Source organism: Rhamphochromis longiceps, linkage group LG4 (genome assembly GCF_057381845.1).
Source record: "Rhamphochromis longiceps isolate RC_006_pf linkage group LG4, R_longiceps_female_GT1.1, whole genome shotgun sequence".
NCBI classification, from domain to species: domain Eukaryota; kingdom Metazoa; phylum Chordata; class Actinopteri; order Cichliformes; family Cichlidae; genus Rhamphochromis; species Rhamphochromis longiceps.
In genome coordinates, this window is record NC_140560.1 from 25425693 (window position 1) to 25439617 (window position 13925).

The following is a 13925-nucleotide window of genomic DNA, read 5'->3' on the forward strand; positions in this document are numbered from 1 at the left end:
TCACTGGAATCGCTGCCTTCTCCCACCACTAATAGTTTACTTTACTGCAACAGCTGACAGACCCAACCCTGCCTCCCTGCTACAACACACACACATCCACAGCTGTAGCTCGTCCGTCAGCATGCCAGATCAAAGTGGATCCTGGGAACAGTCCCCTGCCATGTCCCACTTGTGCCACATGAATCCCATGAGTCTTTAGGCTGTGACACAGTTCACCTTCGTGGTGAAACTCTGTGAGTAAAGGCCTCTTCTTTGCTGACGTTCGATGCCTTAAAAAAAAAACTCCTTACACAAATGTGAATGAGAAATGACAGCGGAACCACGGAACAACTGCAAGAATAAAACACGTAAGTGTTCCTAAAGGCTGTCTATATAAGAGGCAAGCATGTAAGGCGTGGGTGGCGAGAGAGTACTGGGGAAACTTAGCTAATGAAGACTGAGGAAGAGGGAGCACTCCCTATACCGATGGCATTGCCATTAGCCTGTGAGCGGGTGCACTTGGGTGTCACTTCAAAGCATTCCCCACTATTAATCAGAGGCTATCCAGCCCTCCGGCAACGACCCTGCTAGCTGTGCCGCTAACTACCCCCCTAAACATAAGCACAATGGAGCTATCATTACGGTCGTTACGCTACACCTCGGCCAGACAGAGCACCTTTATCTCGGCATATATGTTACACACTGGCAGTCAATTAATTTACCTGCCACGTCTGAGAATAAAGGAAAAGGAGTGGGTGGTGGCAGTTTGGTGTATGCAAGCAAGCATTTCCATTATGTAGGAGTTTATGTATTAGGGTGGGGGGATGGGAAGAACCTGTCTCAAGTTGCATCCCACAGGCTGTGCATTCAGCCTCTTTTCTTTTTCCTCTTCTTCCTCTTTTTCTTTTTTGTAATGAAAACACCTGCAAGAGGCTGCAGCCTGCCTGCCCCCCCCCAAAAAAACAAAAAACAAAAAAACAAAAAGAGGCACATCCCTGGCCTGATCTGGCTCTCACCTGGCATCCCCAGGCAGGAAGCCCAGTGCCTCCCCCGCTCCAGCCCCACCGGCAAACTGCAGCCACTCAGCTGGGTGTCAGCCACCAAGCTTGAGGATTAACTACAGCACTGGCCCCGTCTCTTTAATACTAGATACATTTTATACAACGTTAATCCCAAACATCAACTCTTACTTCGTTTTGTTTGGACTGTTTTGGATGGACGGCGCTCTCCACTGGGTCAAACTAAAAGCCTACAGGGCACGGGTGCAGAATTTATTCTCTTTTATTGGGGTGACTGTCAAGGCTAATGGATAAGGGGGGAAAGGAAAGAAAGAAAAAACAGAAAACAGCGATTGCTTTGTTTTGCTGTTGCTTGTTTCTCATAAATTTGCACATTCATGTTACATGAGGATGAGAGGGCTTACAATACAAGACACTCTCCCCCTCCCTGTCCTGTTGTACTGTACTGAGACACTGCAGACTGTAGCAGTGCTGAGGGGATGAGATAACCGCTCACCATTGTGAGAAAAGGCTGTCAAGGCTTTGTTTTTTTTCCTCTTTCTTCTCTCTCTCTCTTCGTCTCTCTCTCACACCTTCCTTTTATTCCTACTCCCCAACTGTCTCCCTCCCTCCCTCCCTCCCTCCCTCCCTCCTTCTCTCTCTCACTCTGGAATATGAAAAAAGCTGGAGTAGTGGTTGCAGAAATAGCCCTGTTTCTATAATTAGATGTAAACAGATGAACCAGACTCTCAAGCTTGCTCTGTCCCACTGGCCCCATGGCCTCCTGGGAAGGAAGATGTGTGAGTCTGCATGACGTGCTTATGATGTGTGTGTGTGTGTGTGTGTGTGTGTGTGTGTGTGTGTGTGTGTGTGTGTGTGTGTGTGTGTGTGTGTGTGTGCATACGCAAGTGTGTACATGCTGTTTTTTATGCGTATGTATTTGTAATGCACCAGCAAGTGTATGACAGCATTTGACAAGTGTGCATCCAGACTTGCCGTCACATCCCTCTCTCTGTCCGTTTTTTCTTTCTTTCTCGAGGAAACAAAGTAACCTTAACTCGCTAACACCAGAGGGGAGGTCAGTGGGCACGCATGGCAAGAGGAAAAACCTTACTGCAAAGCAGCGACAGCAGACGTACGCACATCTGTTGCTGCAAAGCCAGTCATTTACCCCGGATCCACGGGATGCATACTGTATCAGAGAGAGAGGAGGCAGTGTAGCCTAGTGGTCACATCAGGCAGAGGGGGCAGGGGGAAAATATGCAGAAAGAGGTGGAGGGCAACAAAACAAATCCATTTTGAGGAACTGGTGGTGGTGGTGGTGGTGGGGGGGGTCAATATGAAAAGGGTGGGGGAAATGGAGGATGTGGGGAAGCTTCAGGGAGGAGCAGAAAGGGTATGACATGGATCATCAAAGAACAAACGTGTAGGCATGAGAGAATTTATGGTGCAAAACGAGTGATTTGAACAGAAAGCAGAAGGGGAGGAAGAAGTTTTTGGGGGGGTTCTGATCAGTGTCAGGCAGAGCTCAGGATATTCATGCAAGAGAGAGAGACCAAGACAGAGGGTGGAAAAAACAGAGCGAGAGAGACAGAAAGTGCAACAAGTCCCTTTTGGATTGAGGACTTGGCATCTGGTTGGATATTCCCAAGAGACTTATTAAAATGGAATTCCTGATGCTAATCTTTGTTTTCTCACAAAAGGGCTGACACACTCTTCAGAGGCATACGGCTTGTATATTTAATGGCAATTTTCTTTTTTGCATATACTAAGTGGAACATCTTATTGAATGGTACTGTACATCACAAACACCTGCTTCTCTTCACTGGCAGACTTCGAAACGTGGGTAAAGTTTTTCTACCAGTTTGCCGCACACTATCATTTATAGATTACAGTCATTTGAGTAAGGGAAGCTCAGAATCCAGAAAATAGAAAGTGAAGGAAATAAAGACAAACTCTAGAGAAAAACCATAGCAGTTGCTGAATTATATCGTTGTTTCAAAATAAAAATCCAGACATTACAACATGTTAGTGCTGAAGCAGAAAGTGAAGCCTGCACAGCTACCCCGAAAAACTGTCATTTTCAAAACTCCTAATTTGTGCGGAGACAGAACACGCCATTAGAGCAGCATGCTGTTTCCTGTGAATGCAGCACAAACTGGGACTGCTACACATGCCGCACCAAGTGGCATTCAATTCTGCCAGAGAACTAACATCAGATCCAGCAGAGACAGGCTCAGACGTTAGAGGGTTAACAATGCACCTGTCTAGGCCTCACAGCCAACCACGGGGTGCCTCAGCTCTAGTGGGGTGGGGTGGTTTGTCTGGAGAACACTACCCCAAGACACACAAACACACACGCAAACCCACCCACCAACCCAAACATAACCACACACACATTCATAACACTCGTGTGCTTGCAGTATTGTCACTGACCGCAAATCTGCTAACAACAAAAGGGCCCCCCTATTTTGTTTTTTTTTTTGTTCTTTTCACTGAACGATTACAATAATAAAATTGAAATAAAAAAAACAGTAATCTGGATTTTCTGCTTGAGCCGTTAATAATGTCTAACAGCTGTCACATGCAATACGGCCATGCGCTGAGGTGGGCCTGGGGCTGCCTGATACTAGAAGAGAGAGGGAGGGAGCATGAAGGGGGCAGAGAGAGATCTGAATCACAAACAAAATAGCAGCGGTTGGCTTTGGGCAAACCTATCAGTCTATTTAAGCAGGCAACAACACTTTTATTTTCATTATTTTTTGCGTGCATGCATATGTGCGTGCATGTTCATCGTGGCTTCGTTGGATTCGTCAATTAACTTTTCACTTCCTCACATTGAGTGTAAAAATACATGAGAGGGTTTTGAAATCCAATGCCCTGAAATCCAATACAGGAAGGTACTACCCTGGTAGTCACTGTCACCCATGGGACTCCTTTGTGTTTGTCCTGTGTACACGCCCCAAGCTCAAGGCAAGGGTTCTGTGGCATCATGCCACATGGTGTGGTTTGGGTAGCGGACTGAGTCAAGAGCCTGTATCTGAGGTAACATGGCCACCAGTTAACCAAAATCCTCTTGCAAAGTCAGATCCTTTTTTTTCTCTACCCAAGGCGTTCACTTTGTGTGAACAGTTTTGCTGATAAGCAACAAAATTTAAATAATAGAACTTTAAATTTATTACACTCAGTGGCTGATTTAGATGCTAATATTTTTTCATGATCACTTAAATCATTAGTAAAAAAAATTCTTTTTAATGATACAGATACACCTAAAGTCTTGTTACTCTTGCAAGCAAAGGTATTTGCAAATATGTAAGGGGCTTACCCTTTCACAGACAGTTGACTGCCCTTGCCAGTCAGTTGGATTTCCAGGGGGGGCCGCAGTGTCAGGGGAAGGTGACAGATGGCAGCTGCACAGGGCAAGGTGCTATTTCAGCCAGGTGTAGGATGCCAAGCAACGCCTCCACTATTCAGGGGGACTCCACTGACAGCATGTCTGAACTGTGTTATATCACAACAATCCACAAACGAGCCCAACAACAGGCCATGGTTCTCACTCTGTTTTGCAGAGCCGTAGCGTAAAGCCAAATAGAACTTGGCTTAAGACCCATGCTCTGTCACTGCACATCAACTATAGTTGCCCCTGTGTACAAGTAGCCTTTTAATACAATGCTCACTATATTCAAAATGTATGTTCGCTCAGATGTCACTATAGCCCAAAAGGTTTAGAGTTCCAGAGAAAAGACTAGTGGCAGGATGAGTGAGGCTGGAAGCTGTGCTGCTAAATAATTACACTGGCCATGAAACACACTCCAGCCGCTGCTCTTGTCTGGGGTCAACAAGGAAGGGGAGTGGGCAAAGGCAAACAGGAGCTGGGTACAAACCCGGTGAGTGTTCAAAACACTAGAACTACAAGGCCAAGAAGAAGAAACCTCTTTTCCCACAAACAACCTTCACTCACTCGCTGAAGTTTATTGTTTTAAAGACCCTGGTTGTAACCAGCCCCTTGCTAACTCCACCAAACACCTGTGTTTGTGTTTGAAGCCTCTTCCCAGCATCCACAGACCCATGGGACAGTCCAGCAATGAGACGTTCAATAAAAGTCCCAGTAAAGTTATTTATTCTCCTTTGGAAAAAAAATGGGAGAAGCCAGACAGCATGGCTAACCTTTGAAGGGGGGGGCGCTGCTCAGATATCCAACTAGGACATAAAAACCAAGGGAATGACAGGGACATCCTACCAGAAAACAATAAAGGGGGTGGAAGGGGCTGTTTTTTATCTTTAACAGCAGCTGTAAAACACACACAAATCTGTGGTCTACAACAATGGCCCAGGGGCAAGGGAGGGTGGCTAAAACAGAAGTGGCAGGAAGACCACTACTTCCCAGACACAAGAGTCTTCCTGCTGGAAAGAAAGGAGACTGAAAAATGGAAGGGAAAAAGAGACAGAGGACAGCCTATGGAAAGGGAGGCCGGGCAGATGCAAAGGAAGAGGAGACTAAGTGAGATGGCATAAATATGACCTTTGATTACATGGGATGTTTAGAGCAGAGCTCAGCCATGGACAGGCTGTGAACCCCCCGCTGCTTTCACACAGCCACACCTCAGTCAGAGCACACTGATCAGAACAATATGGCTGAAAGATGAGCCCACAGCCATAAATGCCAGCAGTAAAGACAGCTCCACTGTGTCTCCTGCTCTGACACTATCCAGCATCTGAATCTTGGCCTCACAGCCAAGCGAGGACCGTCTCCAACTCTGCATTGGAGCCAGAAGAAGATAAAATTACTATTTCAAAGTCCTTGTAAATGAACTGGCCAAATTAAATCGCATTAGAGGAGTTTACAGGTCTGTGTCGAACTGTATCAGCAAGTACAGGCAGAGAGAAGTTGCTCCAATGTCAGATTCCCAGAACACAGTGCAAGTGTAAACTATAAATCGACCACCTGACATGCATTACAAATGACTGGCTTGTAGTAGGTGAAGATGGACAGAGGCAAATGCAAACTGACAGAGTCTCTACTGGCTCTAAGTAACATGGTTCAGTGGACAAGAGGGTAGCAGTGTGAATGTGGCATGCCGAAAACCTCCCCAAAAACAAAGGAATTTTTTCCCAGAAAAAAAATTCAAAATTCCAAAAGCCTGTTAGGAACAATGCCAGAGGAGAATGCTGCAACTGCCATCGCTCTTTTTTAGCAGCAATGGGTGAAGGGAGCGCTCGCAATAAATACCTCCGCAACGTCAGAGGAACCCTTTCAAGGAGCCACATCAGAAACCCGCCTTTGAATGCATTTTTTACATCAACCCTGAAATATTCATGCTCTTTGTAAAGTATTCATGTGAACCAGTGTGCAAGTTAGTCCCCAGGGGTAAAGTGAAGAGAAACTGAACACACTCCGCAAACAACACGCTCAGTTGTGCTAATGTTGCCAGCATACAGGACACTTGAAGGGACACTAATGACCTGCCCTGTCAAGATGAACAAACTGGAACCAGTTTGGTTCGACACCCTACAAGCATTTAACCAATCTTACATAGTAAGATTTGATTTAATGTTTTGGGGAAACTGGAAAAAAAATCTATATGAAAGCAATTAAATTGCAAAGTAATGTTCTTTCTAAAAAAGAATTCAGAATAAGTACAAATCTTTTTTTCTTTTTCCTTTTACAACACGAGTTTACATTTAAATTGTGTTTTAATGAACTTTCTATCCAGGTGCTGGTATTAAAAGCTAGTTCTGCCACCAAATATTTCTTTTTTTTTAAATGTCTAAAAAAATGCAACATGCGGTCTTGACAGAAATAATCCAATATTTTTACAAGCTGCTATTATATATATATATATATATATATATATATATATATATATATATATATATATATATATATATATATATATATATATATAAATTATGCTTCATGTCTCATCCACATATCTGCATCATGGCATGCCTGACATTTACAAATATTATTGAAACAATGAATCAAATGCTGGATGTCAGCAGAGCACAATAACAAAGTCATCCTAGTGGAGGCTAGAGAAGATTTGGAAATTATGTCAAATTATTTTTATGTTAATTCAATCAAACACTTGAAATGTAAAGAATAAAATCATTTTGCAGATCACGAGGATATTAGATCGCGCCGCTGTCACGCCCATGCGCTACTGACAAGACTGAGGAGAACAATAAACCACCTGTGTTGCTCATTGAACAGTGATGACATTTGGAAGGTTAGGCCTTCGTGTGTGTAGCACAATACTACGAAAGGTACACCAAATATGGTTGGGGGGCAGGCGGTGGAGGGGTGCACCTGTGCTCTGTAGCCAGCACTGAGCCTTCGTGCTCTCAAGCAAAACATCTGTAAGAATGAATGGTAAGAAAATAAAACAATAAAAATGAAAGACATATGGATGCAGGCACTGTGTGTGTGTGTGTGTGTGTGTGTGTGTGTGTGTGTGTGTGTGTGTGTGTGTGTGTGTGTGTGTGTGTGTGTGTGTGTGTCACTACTGCCAAAAGCACACATGAATGATGAGAGATGAATTGTGAACGGCACCCATGAATTCTCCTGAATGACTAATTATGCCTCATGTTTAGTAGGATTTTTGCAAATGAATGCAGAATTTGGTTAGGATCTGGTTAACTTACTACAACCCTGCCCTGCTGTAGCAGAACACTTTATTTAAAAAATCCCAAACATAAATAAACAAACAAGTATATAAAATAACAATTCAGATTTTTTTTATCATCAGGGATGACATGCATGCTGAATTTTCACCACCGACACTGAGCGGGTTGTTACACTTTTAGCGGCTTGGGCATATAAAATAACTTTAAAGGGTTTAAATATTTAAATATGCCTTTTTGCTTGCCAGTAACCCAAGACTGCTCAGCTGCATCATAAACATGTGTTTTTAGGGGTTGCATTTACATATTTTCAAAGAAGATTCTTTCAAAAGTGGAGCTGTTTGATGCAATCAATACGCCTCTGTTTTGACTTATCTTATTTAAATCTCTTTTGTTTTACATGGGTGGACAAACTAAAAAGGGCCAACACGCATTTTGTGATCCAGTCCATTAAAACAGATGTGCAATATAATTATATTATCCTTTTTTTCCTGTCTGAACTGAATTCTTGCCATTATATATTTAATTAAATCCAGAATAATGTGTGAAGAGAATTTTAAAAAAAACTGAATGTGGGCACAAAAAGTGACCACAAATCAAGTAAATGTGTAAAGAGGAGCACTTTCAAGGTTTTGTGGGGTGGAGGGACTGTGCATCATTTTCTTTTATTGTCCTTTAAAAAAAAAAAAAAAAAAAAACATATGAGCTGTTGGAGTTAATTCTGCAGGGTTGTAAATTTTGGACTCTTCTGTGCAGACACAAATGTGCATACTTCCGTTTGTAAAACATTCACATTTGGGTTCACATGAAACCCAAGTCACTTGCTAAACCTGATGCATTCACTGTGAACACATTTGCACCCCGACACTTCAAAGCCCAATATAGAAGGAGGATTAGTATTGCTTTCCTTCCTATAACCTTCATACGCCATAACCCATGCAGACCTGCTCATCCATCCATCCATCCATCCATCCATTCCGTGCTTATGGCTCTGGGTATGGCCAAGGGTTTTGGTTAAGCGATGGCATCATTGTGACACTTTACAATTTAACGTGAAGTGACAAAATCTCATTTTAAATTCAGCTCGCGAGCCAGCAGGAAATCAGTGTCGTTGTGCTCTGTCCAGCTTCCTACGTGCAAACTAAAACAGCTTTTAAACACATGGCATTTACCCATCTTATCAAGTGACTATTTGTTTAACAAAGATGTCGTCATTACCTTTAAGATAAATGTTGATTCAGCTTAATCACAATTCCTGGTTTAAGGCCTTGTGTAAATCAAATCTCTCTTGATTTATTAGCTGATATTTGCATAGCGGATTCCTGTAAACAGTCACACCTGAGCAGCCCATAATTTATAACAGAAAAACCCCCTCTATTATTCTCTTTTGTGCAAAAATAATCAGCTTGGTACGACTCCATATACATGCCCGACACCGTCTTGTATTCGGGCTGATAAATGCACAGCTGGCTTTATGGCACAACAAAATGAGAAAAAAAAGAAAAAAGAAAAACAGTATTGCTGTGTGGGAGACACACACACATTATACGTTTGACTAACCTGAGTGGGGAGCCATTGGTATGTGTGAGGGGTAGTATTTCCCCGGCGGGAAGTGGCCGGCATGCTGCACAGAGCTGTGGCCCGAGGGAGCGATCCGAGAGGCGGCTCGGTGCACCAAGGCGCCCCGCTCAGAAAGGAGGTGCGCCGGAGCAGCGAAATCCCGTCCTTCCATTCCGAAGAATGTTTAGTAATCCGAAATCCGGATAGGGCAGGTCAGGAAAATCAAATGCAACCCATATAATAATCCTTTCCCTCGTATCTATGTGTTGCATTCAGTCGATCGCAGGCTTCTCCAGCCAAAAACGTAGCCCCCGATCATCTTTTCTGTCAGTGGAGAAATTCAGAGACATGTTCAGTAAATGGAAAAAATGGAAAGCTCATTTAAGATAAGCCTAACACGATGCAAAACATTACTGCAGTCTAGTACTATAAAATAAATGGGAGAAAACACATCATTAGTACCGCTTCATTTATTTCTGCTCAAATATCCTTCCTGTCACACTAAGGATATATATTTAAAATATTGCTAATAAAAAAATAAACCTTACGACTTATAACTGACTACAGAAAATAAGACATGGCAGATACAAACGACCACCGAGGCGCCCGAAAGCCCACTGAGCCGGGTTCAGCTCCGGCTCTATTGATCAGCCTGGGATACAGGCCTAAATATGGAGGGGAGTACTTCAGATTTCACAGACACGTCGAGCAGGGTGACACATTTTAGGTTTCTATATGTTCACTTTTGTATGCAAAGCATTACAATGCTCAGATTACGTCGAGCCTAAACATTTTATTCAACATCCATGTCAGCAGTCACCAGATGTCACCATCTCTAAAAGCACAATGACATGCAATATAATGATTTAGATCAACTGTGATTTCTGCGGCAATCTGACAATCCCCCCTACCCCCGCTTTGTAGTTTTGATAGGGAGAGGAAACGTGTCGTCCTGTTTCGGAGGGTTAAAAATGATGGAAGCCTACTCAGCCTATCTCAAGGTGAACAACGCTGCCTGCCTTCTCTAGCTCGTCCTATTGTCTCGGGTTGATGCATGGCGTTTTTTGTGCCTCTGTAATCTCCATCCACCTCTCATTACGCATGGCACCGTTTTGCTCTATAACGATATTAAGTGGCATAAATCGCGAATATATCATGCAGCATTTTCAAGCTACAAAAATCCCAGTTCTTAATAAATATGACAATAAAAGAAACTATTTGAAGAGGAAGTCTGAGCTGTCAGTTCGCAGAGTTTCGACACAAATCGTAAGAATTGTATTGAAAATATTAATAGTAATAATAATAAATAATAATATACTTAGAATACAGCCTTATAACAGAGATGCATCAGCTCCTGAAAGGCATGGACTCACCCCCCCCCCCCCCCCCCTCTCTTTCTCCCTCTCTCCCTGAGTGTGTGTGTGAGCGAGTGTGTGCACGTGCGCGCGTCTGCGCGTGAGTATATGTGTGTGCGCACGTGAATAACTGCACTCTCACTGTCTTCGTCTGCCTTGACCTATTTCAGGTCAGGTAATCAAATGGAGTAGTAAATACATTACAGGCTACATCCTCTGCCATGCCACAAAAATAGAAATATTTAGTCTGGATGGGAAAGTGGCCCATTCTCAAAATGAAAATAAACTGTATTTTACTGTTAAAAAAAAAAAGGAGAAAAATATATATATATATTACGAATTTTAACAGGTCTCCCAAAAGGGGAAAGCTTATATTGTGCTTCAGTACTGGCTGTTGGTGGGGGGGATTCAAAAACAACTCTAGTAATTTCCAAAATATAAGTGAAAGATTCATTTTATATTATAGATTCTCCATCTGAGGTCATCAATAGCTTTTACAAATGGATTGCCAAGATAATAATCTATATCTGTTTCATAAATGTAATAACTAAAATAAAATGTAATTAAATTAAAACTATTTTTTTTACAACGTCCAATAGAGAGCAGGCATATTATCATTTAAGCTATTTCATTCTCAGCACCATTATCTCCCCATGTTGCCAGTTACAGCCTCCAATCCAATGTCACACACACAACAACAATAAAATCGCTCCATTCGCAGGTCCTTGGGAAGAAGAAAAAAATCGTATTGACCGAGCCTTCCTGAGGTAATGTGTGAGCTTGCATGTGAATCCTCAACGCGAAAACGTGAAATAAGCCCTGCTATAGCATTCATGATAGCAGAAGATTGCGTTCTTGGGCTGCAAAGCGATCCAAGGTGAATGGCCGCCCGTCAGGAGGACTGCCTTTGTTTCCACACTGAGAAAGTGCTTTGCAGTCGGCCATTACCTTCCCCTCGCCATGCTGTTACGTTCAGCCTTCCCTGTATGCCAACAGACCTGTAAGAATAACACTACTGAGCATTTACCAGCTTTCTAAATATTCCGAAAGTATACGCACGGGCATGTAATTGCTGCCGTGTAATCGCATGTGGTTATTTGTTGTTGTTGTTTTTTATTTTAGCCTAAAATTTGCGAAATCGTGCATCAAACAATCGTTCGAATAACGGGAGAAAAAAATCAAAGGATCGACCACCATAATACAATTGATTAAGCCAATGTCAATTACAATTGTAAGATCGAGTCGACGGCAGGAAAGCAGATAGTTAATCAAATCACGCGGTATAGGTCGGATAGTGCTGCGAGACAAGCGGCCCTCCGCGACTGAGCTGGCCGGCAAGGAGTGCACATCGGCCGGGGTGTGTGAAGACATTCCTCCCGTTCTCTTTGTATGCAAATTTTCCGGTAGGAATTTATAAGTCTGGCAGCCATAATATAGACACACCAAGAGGTAAAGCACAGTATTCTAAACTATTAATCAAACGATATTATTTTTTATTTTATTATTATTATTTAAATAGCTGAAATTAAAATTAATCAAAAAATAATTAAACTAAAATATAAAAACACATAAAATATAATACAGCTAAGCTTCTTGATAATAAAAAAGAGCTGTAAAGTCGTTAATTAGTAGTCATTTTATAATATTACATTGCATAATAATAATAATAATAATAATAATAATAATAGGCCCTTGATTATGTCATGTAAATGTAAATGTAGGGTATAAAATTACAATTTATTCCTCGGAAGATACAGCTCATCCTGTTTTGTTATTTTAGAAATTATAACAAGGCACTCTATAATGCACAGCATGCCACATACAGCCTGGCATTTTTTTTAATCTGCATTTTTACTACACCATCTGTCATTTTACAACGAGGAAACAGGCCCTGGTATGTTTTATTAAAAGTAAAGAAAATCAGGTATATAAAATTACTACTTACTGGTATGTTAAATCCTTGCATAACCATAAATTATAAAATCACAAAATTCAAGGAGGAAAGGTGCAAGGCCAAGTGCGACGCCCATTTAAATCAAAATCTGAAATAAACCATGTGGCTAGAGTGTAATCCTATAGTAGACTATTTCCATCTGAGGCTGTGCAGTAGCCTGCTGGTTCACTCTATGGAAGCAGTGCGACCGGGGCTTCCGGCCTGGCTGGATTGCGGCTCGGATCTCCGAGCAGCGGTTTCTCTCCCGGTGCAACTGCGTACCTCGCGTCTCGAGGGCAGGGTAAACACATCCTTCCATTGGTCGGATGCCTGCATGTTAATGAGCTCGTGCCGCCTGCCCGCGGACAGGGTGGTTTCCGATTGGCTGGCAGCAGAGACCAATAGTGTGGTGACTGGCAGTGATAAAAGGAGTGAAAAGCGCCAGATTTAAAAGCACTGGATGCACAAATCGCTACAATAGAGCGCAGTGCACCACGAGCACAGCTTTTAATCTATCGCAGATAAAACTAAGATAGAGAACGGCTTGATGATAGTATAAAATCAAGAATTAAACGGCACATATTACATTCATGTGCATTTAATTATTTATAGCAGTGCACCAAAGTATTCTAAGGAAGAGACACTAATAAAAAAAAAAGAGTCGTTTTAACCATTTACCAAAATTCTAAAGCCACAAATGAGCAATAATCCACATAAAAGCATAAACACTTAATATACGTGTGTGTGTGTGTGTGTGTGTGTGTGTGTGTGTGTGTGTGTGTGTGTGTGTGTGTGTGTGTGTGTGTGTGTGTGTGTGTGTGTAAACAAGAGAGAGAGAGAGAGAAAGAAGAAAAAAAAAAGAGTACACTGTAGAGCATGGATGTCAATCTCATTTTACTTTTTGGGCCATATACATCCAACTTTGATGTGAATTGGGCTGGGCCAGTGAAAATGAAGGATATACGTGTTCATTGCTCAGACTGTCTTGTAATTGTACATTTAGAACACAAAGCTTTCTTTCATTCATAGAAAACGTCCTTTTACTTTGGTCTAGTGTGGATGGCAGTGGGGGGTGGGGGTCTTAATCAATAATCAAACCTATAAAAATACAGTTAAACGTTCCAAATTTTTGCACAACTTTCTAAAGCTGTACAGGGAGCCGGATTGGAGTCTTTGCAGAGCTAAATCTGATCCTCAGGCCTTATGTTTGACACCCCCTATTGAAGATGTTAAATTAAATTGTTTTTGTTTTTTTAATTACTTATTTAAAGCTAAACAAGGGATCTTTGCCTACAAACCATCTGAGCAGTCTTTTCATCGCTAGAATATATAGTGTTTAAATAATCAATAAAATAATACCGTTTTTATTCACAAATGCAGTTTTGAAAACAAAACATTGCAACACCAAGTACAAGCAGACTACTTATAGATTATAGATTAATAGCCCATATCTTTTAAAATGTTGTTAGCAATTCA

At 41.9% G+C, this 13925-nt stretch overlaps 1 protein-coding gene across 12 annotated transcripts in view; it reads right to left on the reverse strand.

Moving 5' to 3' along the window:
* bahcc1a (BAH domain and coiled-coil containing 1a) overlaps window positions 1-12756 on the reverse strand; it is a 61005-nt gene extending 48249 nt beyond the window's left edge. For 7 of the 12 annotated variants that reach the window (XM_085404072.1, XM_085404067.1, XM_085404069.1 and 4 more), the window contains exons 1-2: window positions 12462-12756; window positions 9162-9485 (exon numbers count right to left, since the gene is read on the reverse strand). In XM_085404072.1, coding sequence (XP_085260198.1) covers window positions 9162-9333 — 172 coding nt within the window. In that variant the 5' untranslated portion in view covers window positions 9334-9485; window positions 12462-12756. Of the gene's footprint in view, window positions 1-9161; window positions 9486-9623; window positions 9799-11157; window positions 11515-12461 lie in introns of those variants that run through there. The other 5 variants (XM_085404070.1, XM_085404063.1, XM_085404064.1 and 2 more) reach the window with 3 other exon arrangements.
* Between the last annotated feature and the right edge of the window lie 1169 nt (window positions 12757-13925).